The sequence below is a fragment of the Somniosus microcephalus genome, chromosome 16 (genome assembly GCF_052327205.1).
Source record: "Somniosus microcephalus isolate GS21.2 chromosome 16, FLI_Smic_1.0, whole genome shotgun sequence".
In the NCBI taxonomy this organism is placed as follows: domain Eukaryota; kingdom Metazoa; phylum Chordata; class Chondrichthyes; order Squaliformes; family Somniosidae; genus Somniosus; species Somniosus microcephalus.
This window is the reverse complement of record NC_141002.1, coordinates 36,028,633-36,052,256: the sequence shown is the minus strand read 5'-3', so window position 1 is coordinate 36,052,256 and position 23,624 is coordinate 36,028,633. Positions and strand designations below refer to the sequence as shown.

Below are 23,624 nucleotides of genomic sequence, written 5' to 3'. Positions count from 1 at the left end.
TACAGACTCAGACTGTAGCTAACATGTTGTTAAAGGAATTATGTACAAACGATCTGAGTCCTTTGGTGGCTCCACCACAGTAGCTCCTTTACATACAAGAAATAATCAAAATTATCTGCACTAAATGTGGAATTCATGTTTGTATTAGTCAAGGCTTGTATTAAAAGACTGACTTTTATATCTTATTACAAGATTGCTCACTTCAGATATTTCTCTGAATAAAGTGACCTGTGAGTGAAGATCTGATGTCGCTTTTGCAGCTGTTGGGGGATATAAGGACAGAGGAAGGTGGGGGAGTAGGTCTCTTCTACAACACTACGTTTGTTAATGAAATAAAAACTGAATATCAAGTCACCTTTAAAGAAAATAAAATGACAATACTATCAAAAATTGCATTGAGGTTCTTGTCTAGTAGTGATTGAGCAGCATGCAGAATTATAAGCAAAAGGTAGGAACTTACCTCCGCACTCAGACACGTTTCGAGCCCCAGCTATTCCTTGTCCATCGTTGCTTGGACACGGCTCACAGGACAGCTGCCCTTTCGTATCTTGGTAGGTTCCAGGAGGACACAGGAGACACTGGTTGTGTTCTCCACTGTAGTAGCGGCCTGTTTCACAGCTGACTGGATGAACAAAATAGACTTGTGAGCGAGTGGAAAGCCTGCATATCCTATCTTGTGTTGTTTCATGATTCAGCAGCTCATAATATACACAGCACACTGTGAGGCAAAATAAATTCCAGCCATCACTGTTGAATAAATCATGCCATTTGGTTTTGGGAACCTGCTGTCTGACTGTATTTGGTATGAGACCCACTGCTCATTTAAAAAAAAATCAAACTATGGATTAAAATTGCCGCAAAGATCCTAACATAGATGGAACTTTTTGTAATGCATTTTGGGTTTCAGATGTCTCCGAGAAACCATTCCAGCTTTGGTCTGGTGGGTTTGATATTATCTGAATTACTCAATGTGTCAGTACTGTAACTTGAAATACGATCTAATATCTAGATTTATTTTATTCTTGTTTCAGGGGAATAATATTCCAAAATTTGCATTGATTTCACACAGTTCATGAAAAAGGTTGGTACCATTTTTCTTTTATGCCCAATAATTGACCAAAAATATACCTTTCAGAAACATGATATTCCAGAGAATTAGCAGAATTTCAAAAATATAGATTTTTTAAATCTTCAAATAATAATTGTCCATACCAGGACATGGGAGGATTTCAGCCTTCATTGGTTATCAATCTAATCAGGTTAAAGACCATTTTGATAGTAAGTGAGCTTAACATCATAAAGTACTAAGAAAAGTTTAAAACAATGATTGAATAAAATGCCTTTTTCATTAACTAATTATAGTCCTCATTTTGAAATCCTCAAAGCAGTTGTGAGGCCTCCTATTATACTGAATTGACCAAAAGTCATAAGTCTTGAAATCCCACTGGGTTCTCCAGATCCACTGCCCCAATGGATTCTGCTGAAGTTGCAGCAGTACATCCAGAGAACGCCACAGCAATTCCATGTGATGGCCTTAATTCATATCAGCTGTCTTGAAGTTACTGAACATACACTACCTAAATAAAATAACTCAACCCTCATCAAAATCAAAATCAAACACAAACCACTACCGTAAACCTATTCGTATGTGTGAAGCTTTTTAAATAGTAGATTTTTACAGGGTGTCCCAGTTGAATTGGGAATTGGGATCTCTTTATAATGGTCTGCACAATCTTGGAATAATACTTACTGCACTTCCCATCCTGGAGCACCTGACCTGTGCTGCACGTTTCCTGATTTTCATGCATTTTTGCCGGTTTCTGTGCAACTTCGTATTCTGTCCCAGAGAACTGAATATAGAACTGCTGTTTATTAATCGACTTCCTTAATGTTTTAATTGCTGTCTGAAGCTTTTGTTCCATCCTCTTGCGCACACATTCCACGTTACAAGAGTCTAAGAAGGAAAGCAATGTGGAATCCTTCATTAATGGTTGGATTATCTTGAACCAATATTTATTTTCAAACAGTTTATTTTTCCATCCATCAGAATACCAATTCTGAAATCTTGACCAAAGAGTACACTTTATTTAAGCAAAAAGAATCCTGGCAAATGCTAAACCATATTTAAGTGAAATTGCAATATTTTCACTTCCCTCACATCACACTTGCTGCTTAAAAGGGTAGGCCGAGGGAGGTCCCGTTTTCAGGCCTGTCAGTGCGAGAGGTGCCAAGGGTTTTGTGCTCTTCTTCAAAGCTTCCCCCTCCCTCTATAGGAACACCTCAGCTCCAACCAGTGCTTCTACCTTGTGGCTGGACAGAGATCAGGAAATCACTACAGTATATAGATGGATGCATGTAGGAGTGATCTATCACCCTACCTTGGTGCAATATCAAAAGAATAATGGGGGAGATTCTGAGAATGTGTTTTTTCTTTACACAGAAGGTTGTTAGGCCATGCAATGCCTTACTGGAAACAGTCGTGGACAGGGTTAGGTAAAGTAGAATGGGAGGAGGCTCGTGTGGAGCATAAACACTGGCACAGACCAGTTGGGCCAAATGGCCTGTCTCTGTGCTGTAAATTCTATACAAGTCCATAATAGCTTTTAAAAGGAAAGTGGATAAACATTTGTAAAGGAAACATTTAAACGGGCACAGGGAAAGAGCAGGGGAATGGGGCTGAGTGAGTAGTCTTTTCAGAGAGCTGTCATAGATGCAATGAGCTGAATGTCAAACTTTTGTAATGTAAAACTCCATGATTCTGGTACTGTGGTACATCAAGTCACTGTGCCACTGCCTGGCTGAAAATCTCCCCCCTATATTAAAAATAGTTTACTCCAAATGACTTGAATCTTGTGTTAAGGGTGTTGCATTTCCCCCTCCCCCATTGTTCAGGAGATACCAGGGCCTAGATTTTCTGTTCAATGTTTACTTTATTGCTGGTGGCACTGCCGGTGCTAACACAAACTGAAAATGTCAGTGGCGGGTGTTCCGATCACGCTGCCCACATGATCACAGCAGCAAGAGGCTTGAACCATCTTGGTGGTCGGGCCCAATTAAAACAACAACAAAAACAACCTGCATTTATACAGCGCTATAATGTAGTAAAGCATCCCAAGGCACTTCGCAGGAGCGTTATCAAACAAAACTTGATACTGAGCCACATAAGGAGATATTAGGACAGGTGACCAAAAGCTTGGGTCAAAGAGGTAGGTTTTAAGGAGCCTCTTAAAGGAGGATTGAGAGGCAGAGAGGTTTTGGGATGGGAGGTGTGGAATTCCAGTGCTTAGGGCCCAGGCAGCTGAAGGCACGGCCGCCAATGGTGGAGCGATTAAAATCGGGGATGTGTAAGAGGCCAGAGTTGGAGGAGCACAGCTTAGCAAGCGGCCAGTAAACTGCAAGCACCACACGCGCACTCCGAGGCAGCGGATCAGTCAGGGAGGGCAGGAAATCAGCGCTCCTGTTCCTCCTGGCCCCACAAAAATGAAAGAAAAAGAAATGTCAGCCATTTTTGGAGAGGTCTGCAACAGTCCCTTTCAGAACCGCCGATGAGGCTACGTCATGCCAAGCCACGCCATGCCAGGGACCGATGAAAGGGGTGTCTGTGGCGACATGCAAATCAAGACATGGGAATCTTGTGGGGCTTGTACAATGGCTGTACGCAGGCCTCGAGTAGCCACTGAGTGGGACTTAAAAAAAAAAAATGTTTGCTACTACCCCATTTTTCAGCGAAAGTCATCTGAAAATTGTCCCCCATAAGTCTTATTTTCACTATCCTTTGGTATTTGGGCTAAGTTAGGTTGAAATCAGTATACACTTCAGTTAATGAACAAATTAAATAGGGCCAAATTTTCCAAGCATTCATAGTCAATGGTCAGAAAATCTGGCACTTAGGAACAGAAGATTTTGCCCATCAAACCTGCTCTGCCATTTTTGTCAACAATAGTAGCTCTAACTTTTTAATCCCAATTCCCTGCCTTTTCTCCATATTCTTTAATACACTTACTTCCCAAGTAATTAGCCATCTCTCTTTTTAACACCTCAATTGACTTTGCCTTATTGTGAAAAAGTTTTTTCTAAATTTACTTTTAACTAGTTCAGCTTGAATTTTAACATTATGTCCCCGTGTTCTGGATTCTCCTGCTGGACTGAACAGTCATTCTCCATCTATCCTATCAAATCCCTTCATTATTTGAAACACCATAATCACATAAGTCCTTAAGCTTCTCATAATAATTCAGTTCCTTCACCCCGGTATCATTCTAGTGAATAGTCGCTGGACTTTCTCCAAGACCAGTATTCATTCCTAAAGTAGGGTGTCTAAAGTGGAGCACAATGGGGTATGGTTTTTAATGACTTAACTCCCAGCATAGTGTGCAGCATCACCTGCCAGAAGGGCATCATGGTAATTGCCCAGAGGATGCCCCCGATTTCTGTCCATTAAAATTAATGGATAAAAATCAAGGGCTGCACCCTCGCCATTTTTCAAGAATTTGTTTCTGGTAGGCGAGGCTCGACACCAGCACAGCCCTAATATTCCAAAATGTGCTCTCTCCCATGGTCTGTATAAGTGAATGCTCTGTGCCAGCGAATGCTCTGTGCCCGTGCAGCTACACTTTATAACTTTCATATTTTCTTGTGATGAATCCCCATTAACCTCTTACATTAAATGTAAGAGTGCTGAGAATATCTGAAATAACAAAGACTTTTGTTTAACTAAGCTGTTATTTCTTAATCAAATTTCTGACATGGATTAACATGGGAAATTCAGTTGATATTATGTACAGTTGGATAAAAAAAACAGATGATCTGGTCAACATCTCATTGCTGTTTGCGAGACCTTGCTGAGTTAGTTGAGATGTGTAAAGAGAAAAGACAGATTATGGCATTTCGGGTGTGTGCCCTTCATTAGAATGCCTGTCTTTCCTCTTTTAGCATTTTGAGTTATACCAATTTTTCCTTTTTATATTTATACAAATGCCAGGCCTGTCAATAGGGGGAGCTGGAGGCCTGCTTAGTGAACATTTGTGAGAACTTCTAATCGTTTGGCTGCAAAACAGATCAGAGTGATCAGTTTAAGCTCATTTGGACACCCCTGCCTGGGACACTAATTACCACATGCCAAACCATTACCCTGCCAAACAAAAATGCAGAGACAGTCTAACAATCAGTTAGGTGACTCAATGGACAGACAGGTGTGCTTTCAGAATGAGCATACCTGTCTGTCCATTCAGAATTAGGCTCAGGCTAATTCAAAACTTCTTTTTAAAAGTACAAATTTTCAGATTTTCTTTCTTTCTCATCACTTCTTTTTAAAAAAAACTAAATTTAACTGAATATTCTTGTACCAAATCCTTCCCCCTTGCCCATTAGCTCTATTTTAGTCACAGGGGAGTTTAGACCTGCAATAAAGTGAATCTCAGGGAATAACCACTTAGCAGGTAAACATTCATATTTGCCAGTGAGAGGCTTCAGTTGAAACCTGTGATTCTAATGTGTTGATAATGATGGATACTGACTTTAACTGAGGCATTTAAAAACCTACAGGGCTATGGACCAAAAGCTGGAAAGTGGGATTAGGCTGGATGGCTCTTTTTTGGCCGGCACAGACATGAGGGGCTGAATGGCCTCCATCTGTGCCGTAAATTTCTATGATTCTATGACAGAAAATAGATCTGTTAACACATACATGTTGCAATATGTGGTAACCAGCCTGGATCAAGTTTACAGCTCATCATTATTAAGTGCAAACTGGTATGTTCTGCAAAAAGTAAAGAACTTGCTTGTGCCAAGAATTCACCTTCCTACTTTTGCCAATTGAACTAAATCATGCAAAATGGCAGACTATAGTTAAAGCAAAGAAACAACCTGCCTCTCAAGTATATCAAGTAGATGGACATGTAAGGGACTAGCTCGAGGTGCCTACTTATATTTCACTATGGGATGGTAATCTCAATGTACTAACAGCAATGTGTCCAATGTCAGTCAGGTAAATGATTGACTAGTAAAATATAAACAGGTAATACATATTGTCCATTACATGTTATTTTGGTCCAGGAAGTGTGTGCTCATAAAAAGTGCAAATAAATAACACTGAGAAGAGGTGGGCTCCAGATCAGTCAACATTAGGGGGAGATGGGCTGACCACCACTGCCCTGAGGCATTAAGGCCTAAAATATCCAATCTTGTAGGGTCTTTCCTCTCAGTAAATTTGTGAATGGGCAACACTGTGGTGACGTGGTCCAGGTTGGTTCCCCCTTGAAGCTCGCCAGCCCCTTAACATTGATATCACTGATTTTTCCCTTCCAATCAGCACAAACTTTGCTCTTGCAGGTTACGTCTTCTGAACTCCTGAAATGCATTTATCCCAAATACATAAAATATTTCAATGTTAAAGTATTAATAGTGCACAATAAGAGCAAACTTTAATGGGTAGCTAATTGCGCAGCAATATAAAATTCATTTAACTGTAACCATGTAGAAATGGGAAAGTGAAGTAAAAGGTAAATCAGTTCTTTCTGTACTTTCAGTCGGTCATTAAGATGGTCTGAGGGGGTCTGTGTCTGCAGGCTATTATGAGTGATGGAGCATTGATTCAGTGTTTGCATTTTTAGATTTAAAAAAAAATCTATAATACCCCAGTGACTGCCAAATGAACATTCAGACTTTTGCTTTAAAAATCTATCGGAAAAAGTGGCAAATTAATCCCAGACATGTCGTAAGGTTCTTCAAACTGTTTTTACTACAACTGAAGCAAACAGGTCAAGTAACTATGCCTGCGGTCGACTGAACATCATGCAATAATTCATTGGAACAGGTCCAAGCAAAAAGTCATACAGCATGGTCAGACTTTTAAAAAAAATCTCCCTTTTTGTTTAAATTTACCATGCAAGTCAAATTTTATTGGGGGTGAGGGTTGGGGAAAGAGGAAGAAACAGAGAAGAAAACATGAAAGCTCACTTCTCTCTGCTCGCCCCTTCGGACACCTCTGCAAAAAGAAAAATCTAAAATGCAAGCTCTAGGTAGGACCTTAAGGACAAGAGTACAAGGTCACCTCCCAACAATGGAGTGCACAGCAGCTGGGAGGAAGAAAAAAGCTTCCCCATAAGCAAAAAAAAGGTTAGATCAACGATTTAGTGTGACAGAAATGAATGTGGAGAAAAGCCCATGCAATGAGCAAAATTACTCTCGAGCGGAACTTGCTCCTCAAGACTTGGCCTTTTAGTGGAGAAAGGTATCATTATGGTGCCTGCTCCAGGCTGAAATCTTGGAGCTCTATCTCCACATCTCAAGATTTTGACATTTGAAAAGAGTGTTCTTAAAAAAAAAACCTGCAGATTGCGTTTAAGTAGCTTATTGAAAAGCTTGAGAATTACTGTTTTCCAGCATATAGTGAACCATCTGGTGATCACACTAATGCATTCTCTGTGATGGTTTTCAAGTTACAGAAAGTTAAGAAGGAGCAAAAAGATTAGTTTTTGGATGCACAGACACCTCACAACTCCATCTTTCCACTCTTGGTTTTCTTTTTCCATCCATATTAACTATCCAATGTTGATTGCATCAATCACACATCTTTATGCCCCAGCCACTTATTCTGGCTGTATCATTATTGCTGATACGCATATATACTGTAAGATATCAGATTGTGTGTAGTGTGATCCTTGAAAATCAGGTTGTATGAGATTTACCTCTTTTTGTTTTAATTATTTCAATTATGTGTACAATAAAGCAGTAAAAGTAAATGAAAAGTTATCTGGAATCTTTAAGATCTGAAATACTGATAATACTTGGCGAAGGGCGAGGCTCTGGAAAGTAATTCATTTAGGGAGGAGTGTAGCATCCACGGGTTGCGAACAGGCAGCATGGGGAGAGAATTGGATATAAAAGAATAATCTTTTCATCCTATTCCTCCCTCCTTCTGTGAAGGCGCTGACTCTTGTTCTCCAATGAGGCCGACTGTCCTCTGGTACATCACCTAAGTGGCCATTTATCTGTGAGCCTAGACAACGAGTGTTAACAGGCTATTCGTCCATGGAGTGTCACAGCCAAGCCTGATCCCGACTTTGCCCAATGTCCACATGCATGCACTTTCCAGCATGGGTCCCTGGATAGCAATTAGAACAGGACCCCGGTTTGGCACTTACCTTTCCTTTTCTCTCTTCAGCCGAAATTGGCGAAAGAGGGGCCTATCTGGACATCCAGGCTGGAGTTGGCACCTGCACTCCTGAAGATCAGCGGGGTGGAAGTTTTTTTTAAGTGGTCCCCTGACACAGAGGTTGTTGGATCAGTCCGATCACCTTTCTGGGAGAGGGGCTCCCTTTTCCCCCGCCCCAAGGGAGCCAGCTCTATCAGCATTTCCATCAGTGTGTTCTGCTGGGGGTGGGGGGGGAAACACTGCAAATGTGCTGTTGAAAGCCTACTCCTGGAGGCTCCTTCCCCTCACTCCGTGACTTTTGGTGGGGTCAGTGGCAGAGTACCATAGCTGGCGTGATCCTGGTGTAACTGCTGTTATTATGCCCCTGTAGATTTTCTAGAACCTATATTTTAATTTCTGTTTTTTTTTGTTGCAGGAATATGCCCAATTTTAAAAACATTATTGTGAATTTTATACTTAAGATGAGGGTCATTAAAGCGAGGAATTTTTGGTCATGCAGTGTCAGCATCCAAGCAATTCCTGGTTAAGTATAGCATGATTAGCGAAAGATAAAACTCTCCTCCAAAAATCTGCCGAAACCAGTAGAGCACCTTTATTGCACTCACTCCTACAACATATTCCATTTCCCACACAGATATCTTATGGCCTGAGTGAGAATGCCCAGTTGGTTCAGTTTTATACTGTGATCCCATGTCTATTTCGACCTGGATTGAGACCAAAGTCAATATGTGTTGGTTTCAAAATACATAAGGACAATCAGTTTTGAAATATTGCTATCAATGTGTTCCTACTGCATCAATGTCCACATATGAGCCTTAAAAACAACATTCTTCTGGCTTATTTTCAGCAACTAGATTAACATATTTGTATCTTTTGAATGCCCTGTGCTTTTGGTGTTTGTTTTTGTGGACAATGATGTGTGAAAAATATTCATAAACTGCCTATTGTTTTTCTAAAAAGCAATTTACATCGTGAAGTTACTCTTTCTTAAAAAGGAAGGAAAGCCCAGGAGTAGTTCTTGCCTTCTGTTTTAATTCATTCACATTATTATTTGAACAATTTTCTGATGGATCGCTGTCTGCTAAGTCACTCCAGTGATAAGAACATAAGAAATAGGAGCAAGAGTAGGCCATTTGGCCCTCGAGCCTGCTCTGCCATTTAATGAGATCATGGCTGATGTCAGTTGTGGGGAACTCCCCACTAGTCTCAAAGCATTTCCATTGAGAACATCAGAGTGTAAAACTTCAAACTGGCCCGAAGACTGCTCTGGAGCCATCTGACCCCGGAAATAACGCTTCAGGCTGGGAATGCAAGAAGAGTTCTACCCTCCCCACTCCAGGATGCAGCAGAGGCACTCTGGCTCACTTGGGCAGTTCCCTGCAAGGGCTGGGGGAAAGAAGCCCTACTTACATATGACGAATGATGGACAGGAAAACACCCTCTGGTCCATTCAGTCTGTCCCACACAAATTGAGATACCTTGTGCATTACAATATATACACTCCCTATCCCACCAAAAACCATGTCATCTCCTGGAAGAGGTGAAAACCCAATAAAAAAACTCAAGCCAATTTGGGGGGGAAAATCTGGGAATTCCTCCGAGGAAAAAACTTGAGGGAGGGTCTCCTTGGCAGAGAATTAAGGTTTTCAAAAAAAAAACCATCAGACTTCAGTTTATAATTTTCTTGTATAAAAAGGGGAAGTACTTTGAATAAAATCTATTTCCCTCAACTTGCCTTCCCCATCAAATTTAATGATCTCTAAACTAAGAGCCAAAAGGAGCCAGGTAGCATAATCCATTGTTGATGAGCCTGATTGGCTTACAGTTTAAGCAGCTACTGACCTGTCACCTCCTCAGACTTCATTTCGACCTCAAACTCTGCTGTAATGTGCGACACCTCCTTAGATGGCGACTTGCGTCCACGCCTCCTCTTTTTGGAAGAATCGCACTTCAGGTTCACAAAGGTCACTTGGCAGTTGTCTGTGCATGGGAAGTGACCTTTGTGTAAAGGGAATTGAAGTGAAAAAGAGAAGAGAACAAGCAACAGCACATATGTGACAAAATGTAATAAAGAGGTACTGGGTATTTTGAATTTATAAACTAGTGCCAACTTGGCAATATCACACATGGTGATGTACTGTAAGCCTGCCATAATCCTTTAATTGGTTCTCTTTAATAGTGCAATGTCCCTATAGAAGCATCGATATGGAATCTAAAAATGATTTATATGAATCAAATATCGCATTAGATTCTTAACCTGTGACCAAATCCAACCATACAAGTTAGTATTATCTATATTGGTGACAATTTAAAAGTTGTTCTGAATGGTTACTAGAATATAATTCATAAAACGTGTGTAAAGGAATATCAGTGGATTTTTTTCATGTTTCCATAGGAATTATAAAATTATAGTGGCAACATAAAGGAATTTTATCTCACTCAGGCTACAAATATATTTATTTAAAGGTTCTTCTTTCCTTCACCCTCCACTGAACTTTTTATGCTTGAAGATGTGGGATGTTCACAATGGAGAGTTTCAGGCACCTAAGATTAGCTTCAGGCATGGCACAGCTAGATACAGAGTTAAGGTCCTGCCACACTGTACTGCCCAGTCTCTAAAGGGTTGTGACATTTTCCATAGCTGCTATTCTTGTGGCCTTTCTGAGCAAGTCTGACAATCTAATACAGGTATCAGCAAAGGGGCCGTTTGTGTTGTTGGCTCATATCTACTAGAAATTGGGCTGAAAATACTTAAAGCTCACTTCACATGGACTGTTTATAGCCAGAAGACAGACTGGACTCTAATCGCATCAGTCAGGTTGGATTTGATCCAAGTCACAAGTTCCCCAAAGTTTTCCCTTTTAAAAAACACTTGTTTTGTGCTCAGATCAACTTTAGGTCATCAGTTGTCAGCCTTACTGGCTTTAACATTCAAAATATACAGGGCATTGTATTCTCTTACAACTTGCTGTGAAATACATTGCATATTAGTATAAATTGCCAGGTACGATCATGGGAACCTGCTGCCTGATTGAAATGGAACTACCATCACTGCTCTTGATTTTATTTAAAACCAAGACATTATTGATGAATGAAATGGCCTGGAGTGTGTTCCAAGGTTGTCTCTCAGAGTTCAGAGGAGTTTTGCTGACCCAATGCAAACGGCTTGGCATGTGCAATTTGATATGCCATTTATCAAATTTAGACAGCAAATGTTGCAATGGAGATGATTCTGAAGAAATGGACTGAATTCCAATCAATAAGTAAACGATGATTGGCACACCATTTATATAAACAGGAATGTGCTGCTGAAATAAAACTGATCGTACTGCAATCCCAGTCAGCCGAAGCCTTATATTTTCCAGTTTCACATCAGTGCTATCCTCAACTATCCTGTACTGCTCTTATGCAGTGGGGCACCAAGAGAAGTCAAATTAAATTTTTGATGTTATAGGAGAATAACATTAAAAACAACATATTTGGCAGCGAGTTTATAGGATAATAGCTGGCTGGCAGTCAGGCACATGGCAGTAATTGAATTGAATGCTTATGACAAATAATTTTATTCTTTTGCAGTATAGAGTGAGTAGCGTTTGTTAATAAAGCTCATTTCACTGGTGCTTTTTTTTTGATAGACAGTGAAATTTTTGAATAACCAAGGTGGAAGGATAATACAGATAAAGGTGACATTGTACCTGAAGGCATACATGTGTTTGGCATTCCCCATTGGAGAGGGGAGGATTTTCTTATGCTGTCACACAGGATACAGGAAAATAATAGGTATTAACACCATACTCCCTCCACCACCGGTGTACCGTGGCTGCAGTGTGTACCAGCTACAAGGTGCACTGCAGCAACTCGCCAAGGCTTCTTCAGCAGCACCTCCCAAACCCGCGACCTCTACCACCTAGAAGGACAAGGGCAGCAGGCGCATGGGAACACCACCATCTTCAAGTTCCCCTCCAAGTCACACACCATCCTGACTTGGAAATGTATCGCTGTTCCTTTATCGTCGCTGGATCAAAATCCTGGAACTCCCTCCCTAACAGCACTGTGGGAGTACCTTCACCACACTGACAGCAGTGGTTCAAGATGGTGGCTCACTGCCACCTTCTCAAGGGCAACTAGGGATGGGCAATAAATGCTGGCCTTGCCAGCGATGCCCACATTCCCTGAATGAATATAAAAAAAAAGAAACCAGTAACTACACAATAAGGCAGTAACTCAATCTCGGGGTTCTGCAGATGTTTAGAAACATTTACCACAATTGCCTGACTGAATTACTGCCTTGTAACTCACTACCAGACATCATTCGCATTACTTTAAGTAGGAAAATGGCTCAGAAAGCAATAGCTTGACAGTTAAATTGCAAAGCAACAGGTTTTTAAAGTTTGAATAAAAGTACATTTTAAAATGCTACACCAATGAACAAAAACAGTTTGGAATGTACAATTTGAATCTAACCAGACAGTCAGTGGCTCTTATAACTGTTAAAGTACAATGATATGCCATTAGCAGCAGCATTTATTTAATTGATTGTGTCGGATTCATTTAGACTCTGAATATGGTTAGCACAATGAACGGAAAATGTGCACTCCAAATTCTTCAAACTTCAGAACAGTCCTCTTCGTGTAATGGTTCAATTGGGAGGCTTTTACTAAAGATTTATTCCGAGCCCTACGGGTGTGTACGTGCTGTGTACCCACACGTAGGGACACTGAAAATGCCAGTTTCAGGCATGCACTGCGCATGCACTGGAAACCGGCATTTCCGATCTGACAAGAAAGCTCTCGACAGATCCTCCGGCTGCCCGCGAGAAGGGTCTCTGCGGGCGGATAGTTCTGCTTTTTGGAGACCCTCCACCTGAAGAAAACCCTTACAATTCTTGCGCCTGGTAAGGCCTGCTTTTACCAGGATAAGAGTTGAAAAAAAAGAGAATTTTTTTTTTCCCACTGATTTATCATTTAAAAATACTTTAAAGAAAGGTAAGTTTATTTTTAGCCCCGTTAAAAGCTTGAATTATTTTTTTCAAAAATTAAAATTTTTGTTTAAAATAGTTAATTTATGTAATTTCAAGTCATTTTAAAAACGATGTTTTAAAAAAAAATTATTTGAAGTTTTACTATGTTTTGGGGGTGATCTCCATTCATATATTTGACAGGTCTTCCTGTCAAATGTATGAAGGGGGATTCCCTTCTCTGATTAGCTCCCCATGGCCCACGTGATCCCAGGGACGCTGCGAACAGCCTGCGCCTCTGGGATATGTGGGCCCTGCGCACAGGCAGTTTGGAGAGGCCCAGCAGGGGAACTCTGCGCCTCCCGGGAGCCCTCAGGTAAGGGAGCAGATTTTTCCAGATCTACATATAGTGGAGCCTTTGTAAGTCAACATGGACCAGAATTTGCTGAAAAAATAATGGCGTGTGAACGATGCACGCCGTTATTAATGTGTAAATCGGCCAGCAACTTGTGGTAAGGAAGACATACACCATGAATTGCAAATCACCACAAGTTGCTGAACGATTTGCACCGTTCCGCCATTAGCTTCACAAAAACACCATCTCGCCCTTAACCTCCTTGTGAGTTTCATGAAGTTGCTACATTTGCACATTAATTGCCCATTGAACTCATCACAGAAAGTGAAGTCTAGTCATTAATAGTGCAAGTACCCTTTTAACAACGTGATAATTGGTACAGGTAGACTACCCTTTATCCGGACTTCCGAAAACCGAAACCCTCTAAAAACCGAAGGTTTTTTCGTTCAGCGTAAGTCGTGCGTACGACTTATGCTGAACGAAAAAACCTTCGGTTTTTAGAGGGTTCCGGTTGCGGAAGTTCAAATAAAGGGTAAGTCGTGCGCACGACCCCCCGCCGACCCCCCCGCCGACCCCGCCAGCCCCGACAACCGCCGACCCCGCCAGCCCCGACAACCGCCGACCCCGCCAGCCCCGACAACCGCCGACCCCGACAACCGCTGGACCCCGCCGGCCCCGACAACCGCCGACCCCGCCAGCCCCGACAACCGCCGACCCCGACAACCGCCAACCCCGACAACCGCCGACCCCCCCGCGGACCCCGACAACCGCCGACCCCGCCGCGGACCCCGCCGGCCCCGACAACCGCCGACCCCGCCAGCCCCGACAACCGCGGACCCCGCCGGCCCCGACAACCGCCGATCCCCCCGCGGACCCCGCCAGCCCCGACCCCCGCCGACCCCAACTGACTTACGCTGAGCGTCAGCGTAAGTCGTGCGCTGAGCGTCAGCGTAAGTCGTGCGCACGACCCCCCGCCGACCCCCCCGCCGACCCACCTTCCGAAATCCGAAATTCTCCTTTATCCGAAACTCGGCTGGTCCCGAGGTTTTCGGATAAAGGATAGTCTACCTGTAATGATTGCAAATCAACTTCTCTGGCCCAGAAAGTGAACAACTAAAAGTATGCTATTCAGAGTTATTCCACGTGGATTCCAACTGAACTTCCACCCTTCATGTTTCGGATCCACCCAGGATTACAAATATCTCCTCGATATTCATCGTTCCTCGAACTACTGCTCTCGCCGCATCTTGAGATCCACGCTCAACGCCATGCGCCGCCACATGAACGAACTCGACCTCTCTCTTCAGCAGCACCGACGCACTATTTCAAAGCTGTCCGGGTCCACAGTTCCATTTCATCCTTCGACTCATCCGACGCTTCAACAAAAAACTTTTTTCTTCCTTTCTGATGTCAAGGATCGCAAGCTTCGTCAACTCGTGGACACCAACGCCCCTCCAGAACCTTCTTCCCCGTTACTTTCCTCTGATTCCCATCCCTTCTTCCAATCTCACCCCCTGCCATGTTTTCACTATCCCCTCTGACCTTCCCCTCTCTGACCCCGAACGATCAGTCCTCAGCAAAGGCCTGAGCTTCATCCCTGTACGCCCCCATCTGAATGAATTTCGAGCTCGGCACGATGCTGAGCTCTTCTTCCGTCGCCTTCATCTCCGTGTCCACTTCTCTGGCCAGGAGTCTTCCCCCCGCACGACTGATCCTTTCTCCCGCTTTCTAAATTCTCCTTCTACTTGGACCCCTCCCTCTGGCCTCTTACCCTCTCTAGATCTTTTCATTGCTAACTGCCGACGTGACATCGGCCATCTCCATTTCTCTGCTCCCCTCTCTCACTCCAACCTACCTCCCTCTGAACTCTCCGATCCAACCCTAACATTATCATTAAACCTGCTGATAAGGGTGGTGCTGTTGTTGTTTGGCGAACCGACCTCTACCGTGCGGAAACTCTCCAACACCTCCTCCTACCTCTGCCTGGACCATGACCCCACTAGTAAACATCAAGCCATTGTTTCCAAGTGTGTCACTGACCTCATCTCCTCTGGAGATCTTCCCTCCATGGCCGCCAACCTCAGTCCCCCAACCCCGCACAGCCCGCTTCTACCTCCTTCCCAAGATCCACAAACAGGACTGCCCTGGTAGACCCATCGTTTCAGCCTGTTCTTGCCCCACGGAACTTATCTCTTCCAATCTCAACTCTATTTTTTCTCCCCTTGTCCAGTGTCTTCCCACCTACATTCGCAACTCTTCCGACGCCCTCCGTCACTAACAGTTTCCAGTTTCCTGGCCCCAACCGTCTCCTTTTCACTATGGATGTCCAATCCCATTACACCTCCATCCCCCATCAGGACGGCCTTCGGGCGCTCCGTTTCTTCCTCGAACAGAGGCCCAACCAGTCCCCATCCACCACCACCCTCCTATGCCTGGCGGAACTTGTTCTCACATTGAACAACTTCTCCTTTGACTCCACTCACTTCCTCCAAATTAAAGGTGTTGCTATGGGAACCCGCATGGGCCCTAGCTATGCATGCCTGCTCATGGGATATGTGGAACATTCTTTGTTCCAGTCCTACTCAGGTCCCCTCCCTCACCTCTTTTTCCGGTACATCGATGACTGTATTGGTGCTGTTTCCTGCTCTCGCCCTGAACTAGATAAGTTCATTCACTTTACTTCCAATTTCCACCCTTCCCTCACCTTCACATGGTCCATCTCCGACTCTTCCCTTCCCTTCCTTGACTTCTCCGTCTCCATTTCTGGCGATCGGCTTTCGACAAACATCCACTACAAGCCCACCGACTCCCACAGCTACCTGGACTACACTTCCTCCCACCCCGCTTTCTTTAAGGACTTTATTCCATTCTCCCAGTTTCTCTGTCTCCGCCGCGTCTGTTCTGACGATGCCACCTTCCATACTAGTGCTTCCAACATGTCTTCCTTTTTCCTCAACCGAGGATTCCCCTCTACTGTGGTTGACACGCCCCTTGATCGTGTCCGTTCTATTTCCCGCACTTCTGCTCTCACCCCTTCCCCTCCCTCCCAGAACCATGATAGGGTTCCCCTTGTCCTCACCTTTCACCCCACCAGCCTCCACATTCAACGGATCATCCGCCGCCATTTCCGTCACCTCCAACGTGGTCCCACCAAACACATCTACACCTCACCTCCCTTTTCAGCATTCCGAAGGGACCGCTCCCTCCGCGACACCCTGGTCCACTCCTCAATCACCCCCAACAGCCCTTCTCCTTCACCTGGCACCTTCCCGTGCAAGCGCAGGAGATGCAACACATGCCCTTTTACCTCCTCCCTTCCCACGGTCCAGGGCCCCAAACACCCCTTCCAGGTGAAACAGCGATTTACTTGTACTTCTTGCAATTTAATATACTGTATTCACTGCTCACGATGCAGTCTCCTCTACATTAGGGAGACCAAATGCAGATTGGGCGACCGCTTTGCGGAACACCTCCGTTCAGTCTGTAAGGGTGACCCTGAGCTTCCGGTCGCCTGTCACTTTAATTCACTGCTTCACTCCCGCTCTGATCTCTCTGTCCTCGGCCTATTACATTGTTCCAATGAAGCTCAACGTAAGCTTGAGGAACAGCACCTCATCTTTCTATTAGGCACTTTACAGCCTGCCGGACTCATTGAGTTCAACAATTTCAGCTAATTATCCCTGCCCCCATTTTTCATGCTGTATGATTTTTGCCATTCCCATTTGCAACATTTTATCTTTCCTGCCTCTAACAAAGGTACAGGATGTACTTTCAATTCCTTCCTCCCCTCCTAACCACCGTCCCCCGTCTCTGCACCTGCTTAATATCTGCTACATCTCCAGCTTTTTCCAGTTCTGATGAAGGGTCCCAGACCTGAAACGTTAACTCTGTTTCTCTCTCCTGACCTGCTGAGTATTTCCAGCATTTTCTGTTGTTAATTAAAAGTATGCCTTCAGGTAGTGAATTGTTGGTGATTTGAAAAATGTCAAATTTAATTTTTTTTTCTTTCTTTTCCTTTGTCTTTTCTCTCTCTCAATCCAACCTTTCTTTCCCTCTTTATTTCTCTTCCTGCACCTGATTGATATTGAATTCACCCACTCTAATTCATCCTCCTTCTCAGTTCTTCCTCTGTTTATTTTTCAATCCTTAAATCTCATTGGTTAAGGAGATATCCTGTTGGACCTGTTGTTCACCAAGTGTTATGTTCATAAATAAATAAATAAATAGATGTTTTCATTATGAACAGCTAGCTTGAGCTAGTCATTTATTCAGCCATGTGGACTAGTGTACAGGCATCCATCTTGACTACTGCCTTGTGGGTAGCCCCCTACTAAACATACAGCTCCACCTAGTGTACCATTCTAGAATGACACGTTACTGATCATTACATCCCCCTTCCTTAGAGGTTGAACAAATTCAATATCAATCAATCATAACAACATAAACATCTTCACAACAGTCAACACATTTTCAAAGCTTTATTTTATGAATTCTAAGCTTTTCATTCTTTTATTATAGTTTTCTTTGTACTCAAAGATTAAATCTATCAGGCTTTTTTACTTCCCGTGTGGATCTTCTCAGCACAGGTAAGTCTGATGTGTTTGCATGAGAGCCTGTATGTGTGTTTGTGTTAGATTGTTCTGGTGGTGAGTGACAAGATTCAGTTGCGGCATTGTCATCGATTTGCTCTTGGATAGTTTCTTGTGTTTTCAGGAGGGAACGGCGGTTCCTCCTGAGAATCTGTCCTTCCTCAGTTCTAACAGTGTATGAACTTGGTCCTACTTCCTCAAGAACTGTAGCTTTTCTGTTCCATGCATTTGGATCCTCAATCCTGACAACATCATCCCTTATCAATGGTTTCAGAGTTTTGGATGACTTGTCATAGTGTGATTTCTGTTTCAGCTTTAACAGTTGAAGTCTCTGTCTCAGTTCCTTACTCTGCTTTTCTTTTGTACAGCAGGGTAGTGTGGTGCGCAACTTGCGACCCATTAGGAGTTCAGCAGGTGAAGAACCACAGTCTAAAGGGGAGGCTCGGTAGCTCAGCAGGGCGAGATAAGGATCAGACTTGCTTTCTGTTGCTTTCTTCAGTAGCTGTTTGAGAACTTGAACACCTTTTTCTGCCTTACCATTCGACTGAGCATACAGAGGACTGGATGTGATGTGTTGAAAGTCATAATATGCTGCAAACTGTTGCCACTCCTTACAGTTGAAGCACGGACCATTGTCGCTAACGGCAATCCTGGGAATTCCATGTCTGGCAAAGATGGATTTAACATGCATTATGACACTGCTTGCTGATGTGCTTGAGAGCAGCGCCATCTCAGGATAGTTAGAATAGTAGTCAATCGCTATTAGATAGTCTTTACCATTCAAATGAAAGAGGTCCATACCAACCTTTTGCCATGGTGCTGTTGGTAAGTCAGCTACTATCATTGGTTCCTTTGCTTGTTTGTTTTGGTGTTTCTGACATGTCTCACATATGCCTATCATGTTCTCAATGTCCTTATTTATGCCAGGCCAATAAACAGTGTCTCTTGCTCTCCTTTTGCATTTTTCAATTCTGAGGTGTCCCTCGTGAATCCTTTTGAGCATGTCTTGACGTAGAGCCTGTGGAATGACTATTCTGTTCTGTTTTAGTAATAGTCCACTTGCGACACTTAACTCTGACCTGATGTGATAGTACTTTGGACAGGAACCTTTTGGCCAACCATGGTGAATGTTCTCTATTACTGTTTGTAACACTGTATCTTTTACTGTTTCTTCTGCTATTTGCTTTGATTTTGTGTCTGACACGGGCAGCGCAGCAGTGACCATACTCACATGAACATCCACGTCTTCCTCAGTAGAGCTCACATGACTCATTGTGGGTGCTCGGGATAGTGCATCTGCTAACACTATGTGTTTGCCTGGTGTGTAGATCAGTTCAAAGTCATATCTTTGCAGCTTCATCATGAGTCGTTGAATCCTTGGAGACATCTCATTCAGATTTTTTTTAATGATGGCAACCAGTGGGCAGTGGTCTGTCTCAACTGTGAAGGTGGGAAGTCCATATATGTAGCCATGGAGCTTTTCTAGTCCAACTACCAAGCCTAGACATTCCTTTTCAATCTGGGCGTATCGACACTCAGAGTCAGTCATAGACCTGGAGGCATAGGCAACAGGCTTCCAATCTTCACCCTCTGCTTGTAGCAAGACCGCGCCTAGGCCATCTTTTGATGCATCCGTTGACACTTTGATTCTCTTTGTTGGGTCAAAGAAGGTGAATACAGGTGTGGTTGTCAGCACTGTTTTGAGGTTCATCCACTCTTGCTCATGTCTTTCTGTCCATGCAAACTCATTTGTTTTATGTAGCAGGTCTCGCAGACAGGCTGTCTTGGCTGACAAGTTAGGAATGAACTTTCCAATGAAATTTATCATCCCCATGATGCGTAGCACTCCTTTTTTGTCAGTGGGTCAGGGCATGTTGTGTATGGCGTTTACTTTTTCCATATCTGGCTCTATTCCTTTACCAGATAGATTATCTCCTAGGAAAGTGACTTCCTGGACGCCAAACTGACACTTGGCTTTGTTGAGCTTCAGTCCATTCCGGCATATGCTCTGTAGCACTTTAGTCAGTCTCTCATTGTGTTCTTTCAGTGTGGAGCCCCAGATGATGATGTCATCAACATAGACCCGAACTCCTTCCAGACCTTCAATTATGTGTTCCATCGCTCTATGAAAGATTTCAGATGCAGATATTATCCCGAAAGGCATTCTGAGGAAACAATACCTGCCAAATGGTGTGTTGAAGGTACAGTATTTGGTGCTCTCTTCATCCAGTTTTAGTTGCCAAAATCCTTGTGAGGCATCGAGCTTTGTGAAGTATCTGGCACCTGACATTTCACTGGTGATTTCTTCTCGCTTGGGAATCTGGTAGTGTTCACATTTTACGTTTGCATTTAAGTCCTTTGGATCCATGCATACTCTTAGATCATTGTTCTTTTTCTTTACACATACCATGGAGTTAACCCAGTCTGTTGGCTCTTCGACTTTCCTGATGACTCCTAGTGTGGTCATTCTGTCCAGTTCTTTCTTGAGCCGGTCACGCAGGGGTGCTGGAACTCTCCATGGAGCGTGTACCACTGGCTGAGCATCCTCCTTTAGCTGGATCTTGTAAGTGAATGGTAGAACTCCAAATCCTTTGAACACATCCTGGAAATTACTCACTACAGAATCCAGCGAGTCATCTGGTCTGCTTATGGCTCAGTTTATACGGTAGACTCTCTTGACCAGTTCTAAGTCCTCACAAGCTTTGTCACCTAGTAGTGAATCATGTCCTTCAGCCACAACAGAAAACATGAGATGATGTACTTTGTCTTTGACTGTCACTTTAAGTCTGCATACACCTAAGCTATCTATTTTCTGTCCATTATAGTTCTTCAGTAGTACTGACTTTTTCTGCATTTTGGGCTTTTCTTTCATATTTTTAATGTCATTCATACTGATTAACTTTGCTTTTGCCCCAGTGTCTAGTTTCAATGTAACTAATGCTCCATTTACCTGCAGTGGCATCATCCATTTGTCCTCTTTTACTGCATTAACTTTATGTTCAGCATTGTCCATTCCTGAGGGCTGCACATTTTCTGTATCCTTTTCTATATTGTCACATGACACCATTCCTACAAAAAATGTCTCACTTAAATCAGTGTCCTCATCACATTGACTTGTTGCCCTTTCTTTGTTTTTACTTTTGAAAAGCATTGTTTGGTAAAGTGATTCTTTCCATTACATTTTGTGCACATTTTTCCAAACGCTGGGCATTGTCTTGACTGGTGCTGGTAACCACAGCGTTTACTATTAAAAATTCCATCCTCCGATTGCTTTGCATTTCTGTTCTGCCCACGTTTCTTCCCTTTGTAGGACACAGCACCGACAGCAGCACTATCACTTACTACAGTCGCATTATTATTAATTTCACTGAAAGTCTTTGTGTGCTGTTGAGCTAGCTCACTGGCATGGCATATTTTCATAGCATCCTCCAATGTTAGTTCGGTTTCTCTCAACAAACGTTCCCTGACCTTTTTATCATGAATACCAAACACAATCTGGTCACGAATCATGGATGATTTCAGTTCAGAGAAATTACATGTCTGTGCTTTCAGTTTCAGATCGGTCACAAAGCTATCAAAAGTCTCATTTTGCTGCTGTGTCCGTGAACGGACCACATACCTCTCATAGGTCTCGTTCTTTTTGGGAGAACAATGTGTATCAAACTTCTTTAGCACATCGTCCATTTTTTCTCTGTCCTCCTCTTGATCAAATACAAACGTATTAAATACCTCTATCGCCTGTGGACCTGCAACTGTGAGCAGTAACGCTATTTTCCTTGCGTCTGGCATCGTACCGAACCCGATGGCAGTAATATAGAGTTCGAATTGTTGTTTGAAAGTCCACCAATTGCAGTCAATATTCCCTGTGAGTTTCAAACCCTCCGGTGGCTTCAAATTCTCCATGTCGTGTTTCACAATATTCAGCAGATATTTCCACTTCTGTTATGTTCATAAATAAATAGACGTTTTCATTATGAACAGCTAGCTTGAGCTAGTCATTTATTCAGCCATGTGGACTAGTGTACAGGCATCCATCTTGACTACTGGCTTGTAGGTAGCCCCCTACTAAACATACAGCTCCACCTAGTGTACCATTCTAGAATGACATGTTACTGATCATTACACCAAGGTCCCAGATACCCTGTTGCCCTCGATCCATCGTTATCAGTTCGTACTTCTAGCAACTTACAGAGCAAAACATATTTTGAGCTGAAGGGTGCAGGAAAAAGTCCAACTAACTGAGCTCATCACGAAATGCTCCGCTCTAGAAAATTTCAGCCCTTTGTAAAAAAGTGTTTGACTTACTTTTTTCTCGTTTTGGGTAAAATCAGAAGAATGTGCATCATATTCTTTACAATAGTGGGCCAGAATTTACTGTAGCAGAGCATCTAATGGCATCTGCCGTTAGTTAGACTTGCCCCTGCACCCTTTAGTTCAAAACATTTTTGCCCAGTAAGTTGCTGAAAGTGCGAGCTGATAACGTTGCAGCGAGGGAACCAGGGCATCTGGGACCTGAGTGAACAGGGCAACCAACAGGGTGTCTCCTTAAACAATGTGATTTAAGAATTAGGAAATAAACACAGGAAAGACTGAGAAAGAAGGTGAATTAAAGGGGGTGAATTCAATGTCAAATCAGGTACAGATAGATAAATAAAGAGGGGGAAAGAAATATTGGATTGAGCGAGAAAAAATGAGACAGAAAGGAAAAGTATGGAAAAAATTAAATTTAAAATTTAACATTTTCATTAATAATTATCACGTTGTTAAAAGGGTACTTACGTTTCTAATGACTAAGATTTAATTTTCTGTGGTGAGTTTAATTTGCAATTAATGGGCAAATACAACAAAAAATGGGCAGGCTAAGAGCGAGATGCCATTTTCATGAAGCTGATGGCAGAGTGGCACAAATTGGACAGCAACTTTTGGATATTCACATTCAACCGCGCAACTGCTCCTCGCTTGAAGTTGCTGTACCATTTACCCATAAATAACGGCAAGAGTCATTAGCCTTGTCATTATTTTGACAGCAAATTATGGCCCAATGTCATGCTTAAGATTTGATCATTTATTGATGGTGTGCAGACAAATGAAAACTCTTTTTCATGGAGTTGGTGCCCTTTAGGATTCCAATTTTGCAGAGGCAAACCGATATGATTTTAAACATCTTCTGATCTTTATAGCGAGAATTAAGTGATTTATAGCTGAAATATTGCAAATCCGTAGTAATGGATTATGCTGTACTGAGGAATTAGGATTGGCAGGAGCACATGTGCACTCCATTATTTTTATTCATTCACTATTTTTTACTGATGTTTAAGCTGTTGCTTCCTTTTATTGATACTTTTGAATTCAAAAATCACTGCTCAGCCTCAATCAATATTTGGACACTCCATTGCTGCTGACAGATAATGATAAATTCAGCCTTTGTATTAAACTAGTGGGTTCTGAATGACAAGGTGTTGGATTGTACCAGTACCTATTTACATAAGAACATAAGAAATAGGAGCAGGAGTAGGCCAATCGGCCCCTCGAGCCTGCTCCGCCATTCAATAAGATCATGGCTGATCT

The 23,624-nt window shown here is 42.8% G+C and overlaps 1 protein-coding gene across 2 annotated transcripts in view; it reads right to left on the bottom strand.

Annotated features, from left to right (window-relative positions):
• Positions 1 to 23,624, bottom strand: part of scube1 (signal peptide, CUB domain, EGF-like 1) — a 489,492-nt gene that overhangs the window by 36,608 nt on the left and 429,260 nt on the right. For both annotated transcript variants that reach the window (XM_086008801.1, XM_086008802.1), the window contains 3 exons: positions 9,998 to 10,153; positions 1,751 to 1,954; positions 461 to 622 (listed from right to left, as the gene is read on the bottom strand). In XM_086008801.1, coding sequence (XP_085864927.1) covers positions 461 to 622; positions 1,751 to 1,954; positions 9,998 to 10,153 — 522 coding nt within the window. The remainder of the gene's footprint in view (positions 1 to 460; positions 623 to 1,750; positions 1,955 to 9,997; positions 10,154 to 23,624) is intronic.